The sequence below is a fragment of the Protomyctophum bolini genome, assembly GCF_963924005.1.
Source record: "Protomyctophum bolini genome assembly, chromosome: 9".
Lineage (NCBI taxonomy): Eukaryota > Metazoa > Chordata > Actinopteri > Myctophiformes > Myctophidae > Protomyctophum > Protomyctophum bolini.
In genome coordinates this window covers 24851821-24865058 of record NC_137870.1, presented here as the reverse complement: position 1 = coordinate 24865058, position 13238 = coordinate 24851821, and the positions used below count along the sequence as shown (strand labels likewise).

The 13238-nt window shown below is 42.2% G+C and overlaps 1 protein-coding gene across 1 annotated transcript; it reads right to left on the bottom strand.

Annotated features, from left to right (window-relative positions):
* Nucleotides 1-480: 480 nt before the first annotated feature.
* LOC308321792 (selenocysteine insertion sequence-binding protein 2-like) lies at nt 481-1602 on the bottom strand (the record flags this gene model as incomplete). Its single annotated transcript, XM_080772882.1, has 1 exon — nt 481-1602. One exon carries the CDS (start codon nt 1600-1602, stop codon nt 481-483), a length of 1122 nt encoding a protein of 373 aa, XP_080629008.1.
* Between the last annotated feature and the right edge of the window lie 11636 nt (nt 1603-13238).

Here is a 13238-nt window from a genome sequence, read left to right as displayed (position 1 = left end):
GGCAGACGTGCCCACGGCACAGGACAATGCCTCCGCGTGCGAGGCAAACAAAGGCCCAGGACTCTGAATGTAAGGGGGGTTAGCAGCTAGCACCTGCAGAGTCTGGACAATATGTTTTAAAGACACTACTAAACAGTGATAAACATTTAAACACACGTAGGCGCATATACGGTAACTCAAGCACGAGGCGGTCCCGCACCGCACGAACATTAACAACTTTAATTAAACTTTTATTGGTGTACTGGTGGGGACCCTCGCTTGGCCGTTACTTGTTTGACCGTTGCCTTATTTTTGAGGGGTGCGCTAGCCCCTCCTAAATACAGCTTTAATGTTTGACTTTCAACGATGCTTGCTTAAGAAAACGCCATAGACAATAAAGAGAAATGTAATGTTTGTTTTGAGGACTAAAACAAACATTAGCACAAACATTATGTTGTAATCACTTCACAACCCCTCACTTCACACAGGTGTGATTTTTTTTCAAGGATCTGTGCTAGTTTTGTGACACTGTTCTCCAGGGTTATCTTCTTCCTGTCTCATCTCAGCTTGGTCTGCCAGCTGCAGCTTCTCCACCATCACTTCATAGGCCCTCCTTGCCTCTGACGACAACTCAATCATCTTGTGATAATAGTCCTGCGCACCGTCATAGTTGAAGATTCCCACTAGACTAACGGGCACAGCCTTGTTGACACAGTGGCCCAGGGCCTTTCTGGACAGAGCAAAGATGAATGGGACACCCTGTTCCCGACACGTGTCAATGATGGTGTGGAGGGCCTCGTCAAGACCGCCTTTGGACTGAATGCGTTCACAATTAGGCGAGATGATGACGCACTTGACCTTCCTGAGTTTGAGGTGTCTGAGGACCTCCCTGAGGCCCATCACCAGCCTCCTCTTCCTACGGGCCTTCATGGGGTCATTATGGTACAGCCGGTCCCGGAAGCGACTAAGCTCCTTCAGCAGGACCGTCACACACTCGTCCACGTCTTTGCTCAGCACCTGGACACAGTAATCTCTGAAATTTCTGCTGTGGATTTTGGGTTTATTTGGGAGGATGGGCAGTGCCTGGCTGGTGTTCTGCACTCCAGTCTCCTCTCTGTCTCCCTCTACTGGTCCCTCTATTTGAACACTCTCATGACCCTCTGGCTCATCTTCTGGTCCCGTTGGAGGAATGCTTATCTTGTCGGTATCATTGGCTTCACATCGCTCCTCTATTGCATTATTGTTGGCCGGTTTGGATTCCTCTTTTCCAAGAAGCAGTCCTCTTTCCTCCATCAATCGGTTCTGCTTCCTCTCCTCCCTCTCTTTCAGAATGACCCTTTTGAGGGTGGTGGGTTTCTTGGCTTTGAGTACCTCTCTCTGCTTGCCCCTCTTCTTCACCATGGCAGAGTCCAGTGGAATGTGGGCAGTCTTATCCTGCTTATGGTAAACATTAAGCAGGGCTCCACCAAGCGAGAGAGTCAGTGGCTTGGCTTTCTGCTTACCTTCACGAGACTGCAGTTTCTTCTCTAGGATGGCCAACATGTTTCCAATGTCCAACTGGACAGGAATCTTGCTCTTCTTCTCACTGACCTCATTTTTCTGTGCTTGTGCTCTGGCTTTCATATTCTTTTCCCTCTTCTTTGAAGCATCTTCTTCCCGAGTTTCTTTCTTCTGAGCGGTGCTACTGCTGACAGACCTTTCTTTAGCGGCATGCACTTTCAAAGGCTGAGAGGCAACATTAGCCCACAAGGTAACTGGCTCAGAGCAATCGGTGTCAGTAACAGCCCTAGTCGGCTGACCTGCTGGGTCAGCAGATGAACAAGGCTTAGCATCGCTGGCACTTTGACGGGGCCCATGCTTTTCTTGCGGTCCAGGCCTGTTGCTCTTGGATACTTGCTTTCGAATTTGAGGCCTTGGTGACTGAGCTCTTGACACCCAGCACACTTTATGTTGAACGGGAAGTACTGGACTGCCAGGTGTATTTATCCTCAAGTCAGAGAAAGCAGCCATCTTCACCTCAAATGGCAATGATTCCATCTGTGACGATTTGGGTTGACCTCTTTTCAACATTTCTTGACGTGCCTTATTTGCTGAGAGGAAGGGTCACTGTTGTATTTTGTGACCTTCGACTGTGCATCTTGAAAGGGCCTCTCTTTGGACCGGTAAGCACTGACATCTGCGATCCCTCTAAAACAACGGCTGTTATTATAGCCATTATTCCTTGAAAGCCCAAATATGTTGATGTCTGCCTTTTACATTGCTGACATCATACTAGTTCTGACATCACACAGGGGTCTCCATGGGGGTCAAATGGGTCAGCATGCTTTGTACCAAAATCAGCCACTTTCATTTATAATTTCAAACGCAGCTTATATACCTCAGTAAAGAGACAGAAAATGGCCTTGCAAAAACAACATTTGATAATAATGGCATGCCACCTTTTGGATCTTCAATGTCATATATTGATAATGTCAAATATGGAGGGATGATGGGACGGGCACCATATATTTGGTATGGACAGCAGGCATGTCTTGCTGCCCGGCCCAGTGGCCCCATGGTGACGGTGTATGCTGCAGTTGTGAGCTTTGAGAAGGGCAACCATTGCCTGTAAGTCAACCTTCAAGACAGACCAGAAAGACGTTTCATTTCCAAAACAAAGTCTGCAGAACATAACACTATATAGGAACTGTAGAGAGAGTGGAAAACTTGTGTTCACAGGGTAACAGGGCTTACAGGGGAATCGATTTGTGGAGTTGAGTGGGGACAACTGAGGTTGCGTTTTGGAAACAAAACACCATAAGGAACTTGCAGTTTTCCCTTTTTTGCCAGCACTCAGACCAAAAGCTTCTGTGTCCCATGCACGTATGAACGCACGCACACACACAGATCCACTACTCATATTTCATGGAAATAGCTGTTCTTTCAAACAGCTCCATTCCATCTGTCTCCTAACTTGCAGTGAACGTCTAACCACCTGAATAAAGTCTGAGAGCTCATTAGCAAGAAATTAGGCTACACATTCTCCAAAAGGATGCACAGCCTACACAAAGATGAAGAGACAGAAACAAACATTCAACAACACACCACCACCCACATTATGCATGTGCACATCAAACATACTCATACGCATTTACTCATGCACATCATGACCTTCATTTAGTTGCATGCATGTGGCTGCTGCTTATAAACTAAACTAAGGAATATTAGACCACATATACAAAACCTGCCTGATTAACTTCCCATTTTCTCTTCCCTCCCTTTCTCTCTTCAAACACGAAATAATTATCAATTAATGAGTTTCCAGACATGAAACAAACAATACAAATGATTTTCTTTCCTTTGATAAACAAGCCTCTGTAGTCGTTTGTTCAGCAACTGGACTTCTAGTACTAATTACTATGTAAATAAGGATAATGTACTTTGTGATGAGAATCTCTGACTAACCAAAAACAAGCATCTACAGTATAGACGGAATGGCGGTGAATCAGAATGACACTCTGGGCTGTATTTTGCGTGTCTCAAGTACCAGGTCTTATTCCCTAACTTGAGTAAACTAAAGACCTGGAGGCGTGGTCAATGCTCTTTGGCCACTCAGAATAGCCAAATGGCATTTATCACGCCTCCAGGTCTTTCGCACGCACGCACACACACACACACACACACACACACACACACACACACACACACACACACACACACACACACACACACACACACACACACACACACACACACACACACACACACACACACACACACACACACACACACACACACACACACACACACACACACACACACACACACACACACACACACACACACACACACACTCTTTTTGGAAAGTAAAAATCCATATTCAAGAAAGCAGCTTAAAACTACAAAATTCTACAAACACAGATATCAAAGAGGACAGATTATACAAATTAGGCCGGGACTCTGGCGGATCTGGCTGTCAAACACATTTACTGCGTTATAAATCAATATCTAACAACCCGTTCGGGCCGTTCCCTGCCGGTGTTTACACTAACCTTTGAAGAATCACGGCATCGCGATTGTAACATTTAATGAAAATCCACCTGAAAATAGTGTGTTTGAATCAGGGATTCCACCACCGCAGCGATGCGAAACATAAACAAGGAACAGATCAAGCAGGAGGCGACCGACACACACCAAAATCTCCCTGAGGCTTCTGGTTGGTCTGTGGTGCAGGTTGGGACAAAAACAGGTTGGGTCCGGACGGTTAGCGCACATAGGCTGCCCAGAGCAATAGAGTAAGACAGAGTTACGACATTGAGGGGGCAGAAAACCACCTGGTTACGTGGTCCATGTACTCGTGCATTCCGAGCTTGGCCCCATGAAGTGAACGGACTTGTCGTAACTCTGTCTTACTCTATGGCTCCGAGGCTGGCAAGCCAGCCGGACGGCGTGCCGCGTGTCACTCCCCATCTGTTCACTATCAATAAAGGCATAAAAAGCCCCAAAAACAGCTACTGCAACGTACATATCAATTTTGTACTACTGAATCTGACAGTGCACTACTGAATCAAATTAATTTAATATAAAATTAAGTTTAGGTTAATTCATTAAGGTAGGTTTTCAACAGTGAGAAAAGCGTGGACAGAGTGGTGCTGGCTGATGACGTATCAGCAACATCGTGGCTACTACATAACAGGTGACGTTATGAAATACGAGTAAAACAGGAGGCTGACCAGACTGAGTAGCGAAGTGACTAAACAAATCACAGAACGCAACAAATCAGGCTGGAAACCAGGCTAGTTAAATCCCAGGATTTGGCGCTCATTTATTGAAACAAATTAGATCCACAGAGATTGAAATTGGAAATAATAGTCTCAGGCTCCAGGGCAGTCAACTTAAAAGTTCAGCTTACAATAATCAACTCAATATCTTCTGGGACGTCCTGGCATAGGTGAGTATACTGTAAGGTGGCCCATCCAGGGCTTCATATAACAGTCTTTGTCTTACTTGAATATAAATTCCACACACGGGGGGATTTAAAGGGAGTTCTCCACTCTCCAAGCCATGTACTTGCAAGCCTCGTTTCCAGCCGAGCCCAACGGGGACCCGGACATCAGTATTCAGCCTACTGTACGAGGTGAGAAAGATAAAGTCAGTCTGATTTTTTCACATATCATATACAGTTTTAAACGGGCAATATGTGCATAGTTTATAGGTTTGTCATTGATTTCTTCCAACCATTTAACCCTGTATTTTGTCATAGCCAATTCCTTGAATATCATGGAGAAGATCAGACACTTCCTGTGCCCAATAACCTCCTATTAGAATATCCCATCTGAAAATCCTATTTGCCATTCTGTCATCTGGTAGGTCAAGCATTCTGTTCCACAGGTTATTATTACATTGATTTTCCACCTAACACACGGTATACGTTTTCGCTGTAAAACAGTTTGCTGCATGAATCAATAGACAAACAAGCATGGTTGGTTGGTGGGATGTGAGGGTCAAACATTCAATCTATTTCTGTGTGCTGATGTGATGGAAATGATAGCAGTGGGGATAGTAAGTGGGGAAAAAACACAGCATCAATGTCCTTTTACAAAAAGAAATACCCATGAGATTTTAATTGCAGTGCAAGGCAGCCAAACATTGATTAAGAGGACTAGGGTCTATTATGGTGCATTGTCTCAGATTGAATATTGAAGCATAACTGGGGCAGAAAATCCATGAATAATTCAATATTCCTCAGTATTTCAGGTACAATAGGCTAATCAGACAAAACACATGAATAATTATCTTGAAGATGTTACAAAAATGAGAAACAACTCAATCCATAATCACAAAGACATACTACTACAAAAACTGCCTCAAAGCTCTTTCATAATACATTCACTGCACCAAACTGCATTCATTAGGGTCCTGCATAATCAGGTCGATCATTAAATTATTATCGACCTTATCATTTAATGATGCCACTATCCCCTTTAACTCCCTGACGGGCCTTGTGATCCTCGGCACTGAGGGACTCCAGCGGTGTCCAAATTGATAAAGATATATGTGGCTTCAAAGAGAGCCATTGTAAAGCAAATTAATGCTGAGCGTGCATGCTACACAGTTTGCCACAGCTTCTCAGAGGAGTGGCACGAATCGTGTTTGGGGACAACGGTGGTATGAAGTTACAGGGAGGGAGTTTCATATGCTTGAAAGAGGACCATACATTTGCTACCTTTATGCTTGACACACTTAGGGATATAATAACCATACCCACTGAATGGAGAGAAGTGAAATAACAGTACCGTAATATAAAGTAGTATGCTTCAAATCAGTATGATGACATATAATAATGATAATAATTGTGTGTGTGTGTGTGTGTGTGTGTGTGTGTGTGTGTGTGTGTGTGTGTGTGTGTGTGTGTGTGTGTGTGTGTGTGTGTGTGTGTGTGTGTGTGTGCGTGCGTGCGTGCGTGCGTGCGTGAGTGCGTGAGTGAGTGTGTGTGCATGCCTTAAAATGTGTGTATTTTTAAAGAAGAGAAATGAATGGGTGCAGAGACTGTACACTTACACATACAGTATGCCACTAATGCCAGCATATTACAATGCTGTGTCTGCTGTGGCTAATGTATATTTTACAAGTCCCTCATATTTTCCTTGAATATACATACTGTACACCTTGTGTAACTCAGAGGAGAGAGGGTAGCAGCAGAAGCCATGCATTTATTGTGAATCTATCCAGCTTTATACAATAGTAAAGTAGAACCAAATTAATTCATAGAGCAAAAACAAATTATCTAAATTATCTATCTAAACATGATCTAAATCAGTGTAGCATGTGTAATAAGTGTACCATTGATTGTTGGCTTTTAAAGTATTTTAAACCAGGTGGATTTAAAACTCTTAAATTGAGTATTTAATTATACGTAGTTGAACAGGGCACCAAGGGCTCTATCGGCCTCTGTCTGCTGCTCCACTGGTCTTGCTGGTATCACATTAACATTACCACTCCCTTTGCCTTTACAAAAACAGATGTGCATGTGCCCCTACGGTGTTCTGCCATTAAATCTATAAATAGAGTATGTTATTATTATGTGTTACACCAGAGAGTCTTAATGTTTTCTCAGCTCAGGACCCCAATGAAAAACATAATGATACTGGTGTCTTAATTCATCCTACTATTTTAAGTCTGGAAGTCTGGTAGCGAGGTTCTGCTAAATGGTAAAATTTGAAATCATAATCTTGTATCATTAAAGTAACATCCTGTAGGCTGTACAGTGTCAGTATGTTACTTGTCACTGTCACTTGTGTACACACGCACGCACGCACACGCACACACACTGTTCCGCAGTGAAGCACGGTACTCTTCTACTTAATCTACGTCCGGGTCTATAGTCAGGTTTGTTTGTGTGTATAATAATGAGACACAAGACAGCAGTGTGCATTCTACTATAACTGTATTAAACTGGGGCCGGACGTAAACATACCATTCCAAGGGGAGGGGGTTTCCACTCTCTATAACAGCCACTGATGCACACACACACACAGTAGGCCAGTCAATCTAAGATTTGACTCAAAAGAAATTGCAATAGTAATCGTTCAAGGTTTTTTATGATCCTTAGGGTCATCCAAATAACACATTACAAATTGATTATTATATAAATTTGGGAAATGCAGGGGTTGAACGTTGCGGTATACCATTGAAAACATAAGGCAAAAATTTCAAATTTGAATTACGCTATAAGTAGCATGTGACATGTCAAACTAGGGGTTATTCATGATTCTGAACCCATTCCAAGCATTAGTTTTTCGCAAAAAAAACACTCATTGGGCTAAAAACGGCCATAGCCGTCTTCACAAATGTGACGAGGTCATCACCTTTTTATAGCCCAAGGAGTGTGACAGTAGTTTCACTGCCGCACAAATAACACAACCCAAGAAATAATTCTCTGCACTTTTAGCAATGCACAGAGCCAGCAGACAATGAGGGATCGGGACCGATATTCTAATTTGCACATAAATGAGTCATACACAGTCCCAACATTACGTGCACAAAAATCACAGCAGGGTAAGCAGTGCACCATTTGCAGGGGAAAGTTATACTCCCGATGCTACATGGGCCTAGAATGCTATCAAGCAGCAGAGTGTTTACATTATTATTATTTTTTATCCTGATTTTTCATCATTTTTGACCATGGGCTATAGCCCATACCGTACGGTATACTATAGCACGCCGTTTTTCATCATTTTTGAGGATTTTAAATAAATGAAAAAAACGATGGGTTATAGCCTTATAGCCCATCGTTTTTTTTTTTTTTTTTTTTTTTTTTTAATCCTCGTTTTTCATCATTTTTGACCATCCCACTGAGCAATAGCCGTCTATTAGACGTGCGTCTAATAGACCCATACTGGTCTACGGCGCCAGTACACGCAGAAACAGCACTGTTGAGAACAATTCAAAAGAATGTCCTCCATACCAAAGAATATACCAGATTTCAACATACCATATAGTTAACATGAATGAGAGTGGGGTTTCCCAAATGCCCATTGACATTAACACTTTAATAAAGACACTGCCAGACAGGTATACAAACCTTATGTTAAAACAGGTACCAAACAGTGGCGATACAGAACATGCTGGGCCTGGAGAAATCTCTCAGAGTTTTTGAGGGGCACGCTAACCCCTCCAATGTATGGCTTTAAAATGTCTCTGCTATGAAAAGTTCAAAAGCAATCACTTCATTATAGAAATTGAAGAAGGTGAAGTATAATTAGGCAAAAGTACAGAGATGACCATAGAGATAATAATAATACACTTGACATTTAAAGCATATTTAAACTGGGTTACAAATTGCTTTCCCTCTCAGCTTTTCAAGTATAAAAGGGTCAAACCACTCTCCCACAGCTTGTGTTCTCCATGTGTCTACTGGATGAGTAAACATTTAGTAGGCTATTTATTATCCACCACTCAATGTGTCCGTGGCAACAATTTAGTTTGAAGAAAATGTCCATCACAAGCCTTACTTAAGTAAATCATGTGAATACCTTTTCCACTAGTACTGCATGCTGCACTCCACAGTGTTGCTGGCCCTCAGAAAGGAAGTCCAGGAATCTACGAAATCATGTTTTTCTTTTTTGCTCTGATTTTAGACAGCAGGTGCAAATAGTTTGAAAGCTTTTTCGTTGATAGTTCACAAACCCTGGAGATTGTTTTGTTTGCTGATCAGAATTTTGTTGTGACTAATCAGAGAGAAAATAGATTTTGGCGTTGTGGCTAGACTAAGAGTTTGAGCAGATAATCCTGTTTCTAGAAACAGGATTAAACTTCTTAAATCCTATAAAACACCCTGCTTCACTTTCAGTTTAGGGGATTGTCTGTTATCTATTCTGTCTTTCTTGTCTCCAATGAGCCAATTTGTTAAAGATAATCAAAACAACAACCATAATGCCCTCAAAACAGCTTTAAAAGTATAAAGGTCAGAAAGGACTTACTTTGTTAATGGACATTTTGTCAGTTCTGGTGAATCCATTTCTGAGCTTATATTTCACGTCAATTTGAGGAAAGAATTTAGAAGGAGAAGAAGGTTTTAGGTTCAGGGTTAATTCAAAGCAGAGAAAGATTTCTTGACTTTGAGCTCCCTCACATGTCATGACATACCACACTTAAAATCAACTGTAGATTTAGTAAACTAAAATCGTATGATATTTAATTGACTAAAAGTAGACTAAAACTAAAACCTTTCAGATGACTAAAATATGACTAAAACTAAATGACATTTTACTCAAAAGACAATGACTAAACAAAATACAAATCTGCTGTCAAAATTAACACAGACTTACTCACAATAGGCTATATCAAATTCTGCCAAATAGGCATACTCTAATAGCCCTGCTGGTGTCGGGGCTGAAAGTAAGATGATGTCATTGGATCCAACTCTTTGGTCCTAAACAGCATATCAAAAACCATTGTGTGGTTTGCAATTAAATGTGCTGCTGTATACGTCCATGCTCCCCAGAGGACAAACTATAACCAGAATATAGAAGTGGACGCTTCATTTCCTGTAGTTGTAGTTATATTATGTTGCACGTAATCTAATCAGTTTACAGGATGAATCCTATCCTACTGATTTTTTTCCAGACATTTGCTGTGGTTTATATTAGTTTGTCCTTAATGTAATACAGTATGCTGTATCAGTTCAGTGGTTTTCAACCAGTGGTCCGGGGATCAACAATAGTCCTTGAGGGGGTTCCAAGTGGTCCCCAGCTACATTGTACACTCTCAACAGTTCAATTCTTGTATGCTTTACTTAAAGAAGTGTACACAATTAGATAATGTAGGTAGAAGAACTGGAATTGTGGACAAAATATCTAATGCTAACAAAATATTCTTTAGTTTTGGGTCTGAGATGCTAAATGGTGGTCCGTGGCTCAAATGCAGAATAAATAATGGACCTTGATATGAAAATGGTAAACTGTATTAGTTGGATTAACTGTTACTAGGGATGTTAATAGTTAAAGGACCTATCAAACGATCAAACGAGCTATAGTTGAATGCCTGTGCCCTGGTGGGAACACAACGTAGTGATCATACTTGCCCACGCCCCCAAATAGTCAATCTAGCTAGAAGCTCAGACGCGATGCGTTGTGAGCTTGTGAGCTATTTTCACACCTGACCGTCCCCAAACAATGTCTTAGTTCTACTGGTTCTCTTCTCCACTAGTTCCTCCTTAACATCTTAGTCTATTTTTTATTTGTTGACTAAATTGTTAATATATTTAGTCATCATAGCTTAATTTTTATTTAGTTATTTAGTTTTCGTCAGTGAAATAAGGTAGTCAACGGGAAAGAAATCACCAGTTTTAGCCGACAAAATCAACAGCCATATACGCGTGCACACACACACACACACACACACACACACACACACACACACACACACACACACACACACACACACACACACACACACACACACACACACACACACACACACACACACACACACACACACACACACACACACACACACACACACACACACACACACACACACCATATAAGCTCGTATGAGCTAGTACCTGACTCCTAATCCACCACGTAATGTCTTCACTTCAATCCTTGAGAGGGCAAAAGTACATGGACACTTAAGTCACTATTCCTGCCAGATTTAATGTGAGTGTCTTTAGCACCCCCCACTTTTCAGACATGCATGCACACACACACACACACACACAGACACGCATGCACCCACACACGCACGCACGCACCCACACACGCACGCACGCACGCACCCACACACACACACACACACACACACACACACACACACACACACACACACACACACACACACACACACAGATCTAGTAACCGTTCCAATTTAGATTAATTTGGTTGCCATGACCTCCAACTGTCGCCCCTGGCAATCTCAGTAGCTTAAACGAGTGATGCTTCAAGTGATGGTAATTAAGCAGTAACTCATGACAGGCCATGCTACATATTGGGCCCGAGCTGCGAGATTAACTGAGCCTGCTTAGACCCATATGGAATTTTCCAAACTTCCCATGTTATGGTATGAGTGCATGTTGAATGTAACAAAAGTGTTGGTGAAGGTTCATAGTGGGAGAAGTGCAAGAGAGCACTGAACACAACAGAGCTGAGGAAGGGACTGGGGAAACAGGCTTTTATACAGGGCGTCGGCACCGGGCCCAGGTGCCGCCGCTAGACTGATTGTCATGACATCACAGCTCTGCTCCCCAATCCACTGCAAGATAAGGAGAACAGAAATTCTAGTAGTGTAGGCCTACTATAAATATAATATAAAGCTACACCAGACCACCTAATATAATTACCATACACCCTAATATATAGTACAATACAATCTATACAGGGGGCCGTCACAGTAGTCTTCAGTAATCTTTCTTTTTTTGCCTGTAAATTTTGCAGGGCCGCTCTTTCTCAAGTCTGCTCGGATGCAGACTTACATGCATGGGACCAAAGCTTGCTGTATGTATGCCATTAGAATGGCTTAGTTATTCTAGACTACTAACATGGAAAATGCCTTTACACCCAAAATATGGGTGTAAACAGCTTAGTGAACTGGGCCCTCTGTCTATAACACATAAGGCAGTGGAGCCCGGTTCGATACAATTAAAATACAAATCGCTAAATATTACAGTAACAGACTTGGAGGTGCTCTGTGCAATGAATGTCTGCATGGATTCTACTGCGTGCCTGCCTGCGTGCCTGCCTGCGTGCGTGCGTACGTGCTTGCGTGTGTGCATGTTTGCGTGCGTGTTAGTGTGTGTGTCTTATTTGTTTACTGTGATTTGTTTCGGTCAGACTCAGCTTCATAATATTTGCTGGCTTGTGCACGCCATGGGTTCTTGGGACACAGATGAAGACACACCATTATGTAAAAGAAGATGGGATTAAAGATCGTTTTGTGCGCACACGCGTGTTAGACTAGATCTAGAGTCTGTCTGCTCATCATCTTCATCTCAATCAATCAATCTTTATTTATATAGCACGTATAAAACAACCGAAGTTGACCAAAGTGCTTCACAACAAAAGACAACAATAAACAAATTCAAATACTATACAGTGCCTAAAAAGGTTAAAATCAGTTCACATTAAAAGCCAGGGAAAAAAGGTGCATTTTGAGAAGGGATTTGAAGATGTTAATTGATTGAGCAGTTCTAATATGGGGGGGGGGGAGGTTGTTCCAGAGCTTAGGGGCTGCCACCGCAAAGGCGCAGTCACCTCTTGTTCTGAGGGTGCGTGATGTTGGCACAGTCAGCAATGACTGGTCGCAGACCTCAGAGTCAGTACGATACTCTTAAAGCACATACTGGCTCAACCTGCCCCACCTCCTTCAACATTATTATATGATTAGGCCTATCTCGTTTTGCTCCTCAGAGTCCTCTGGGATAATAATGCCGCTGTTCCACTTCCCTCACCGGGTAGCCTCGGAAACCCAGACGTTTTATTACTCACCGGGTGACCAAAAAGCCTCCCCTCCACCAAAGTCACAATCACTTAAACCCCCTGTGACAAAGGGAGTGAATGTATCGAGTAGACCTCTAGAGTGACCTACTGTAAATGTAAACAGAGCTGCTGCTTTTACACATATTTAAAATCAGTCTTTTTTTGTATATTATTTAAATAGTTTTGAGAAAAATATGCAAACCATCTGAACCAAATTGACTGCAAAGGATTGTGTGATTTGTTTCAAAAAGCTTAATATACCTTGTATAGGCTAGTATAACGACGCAATGTGACATAGCTCTG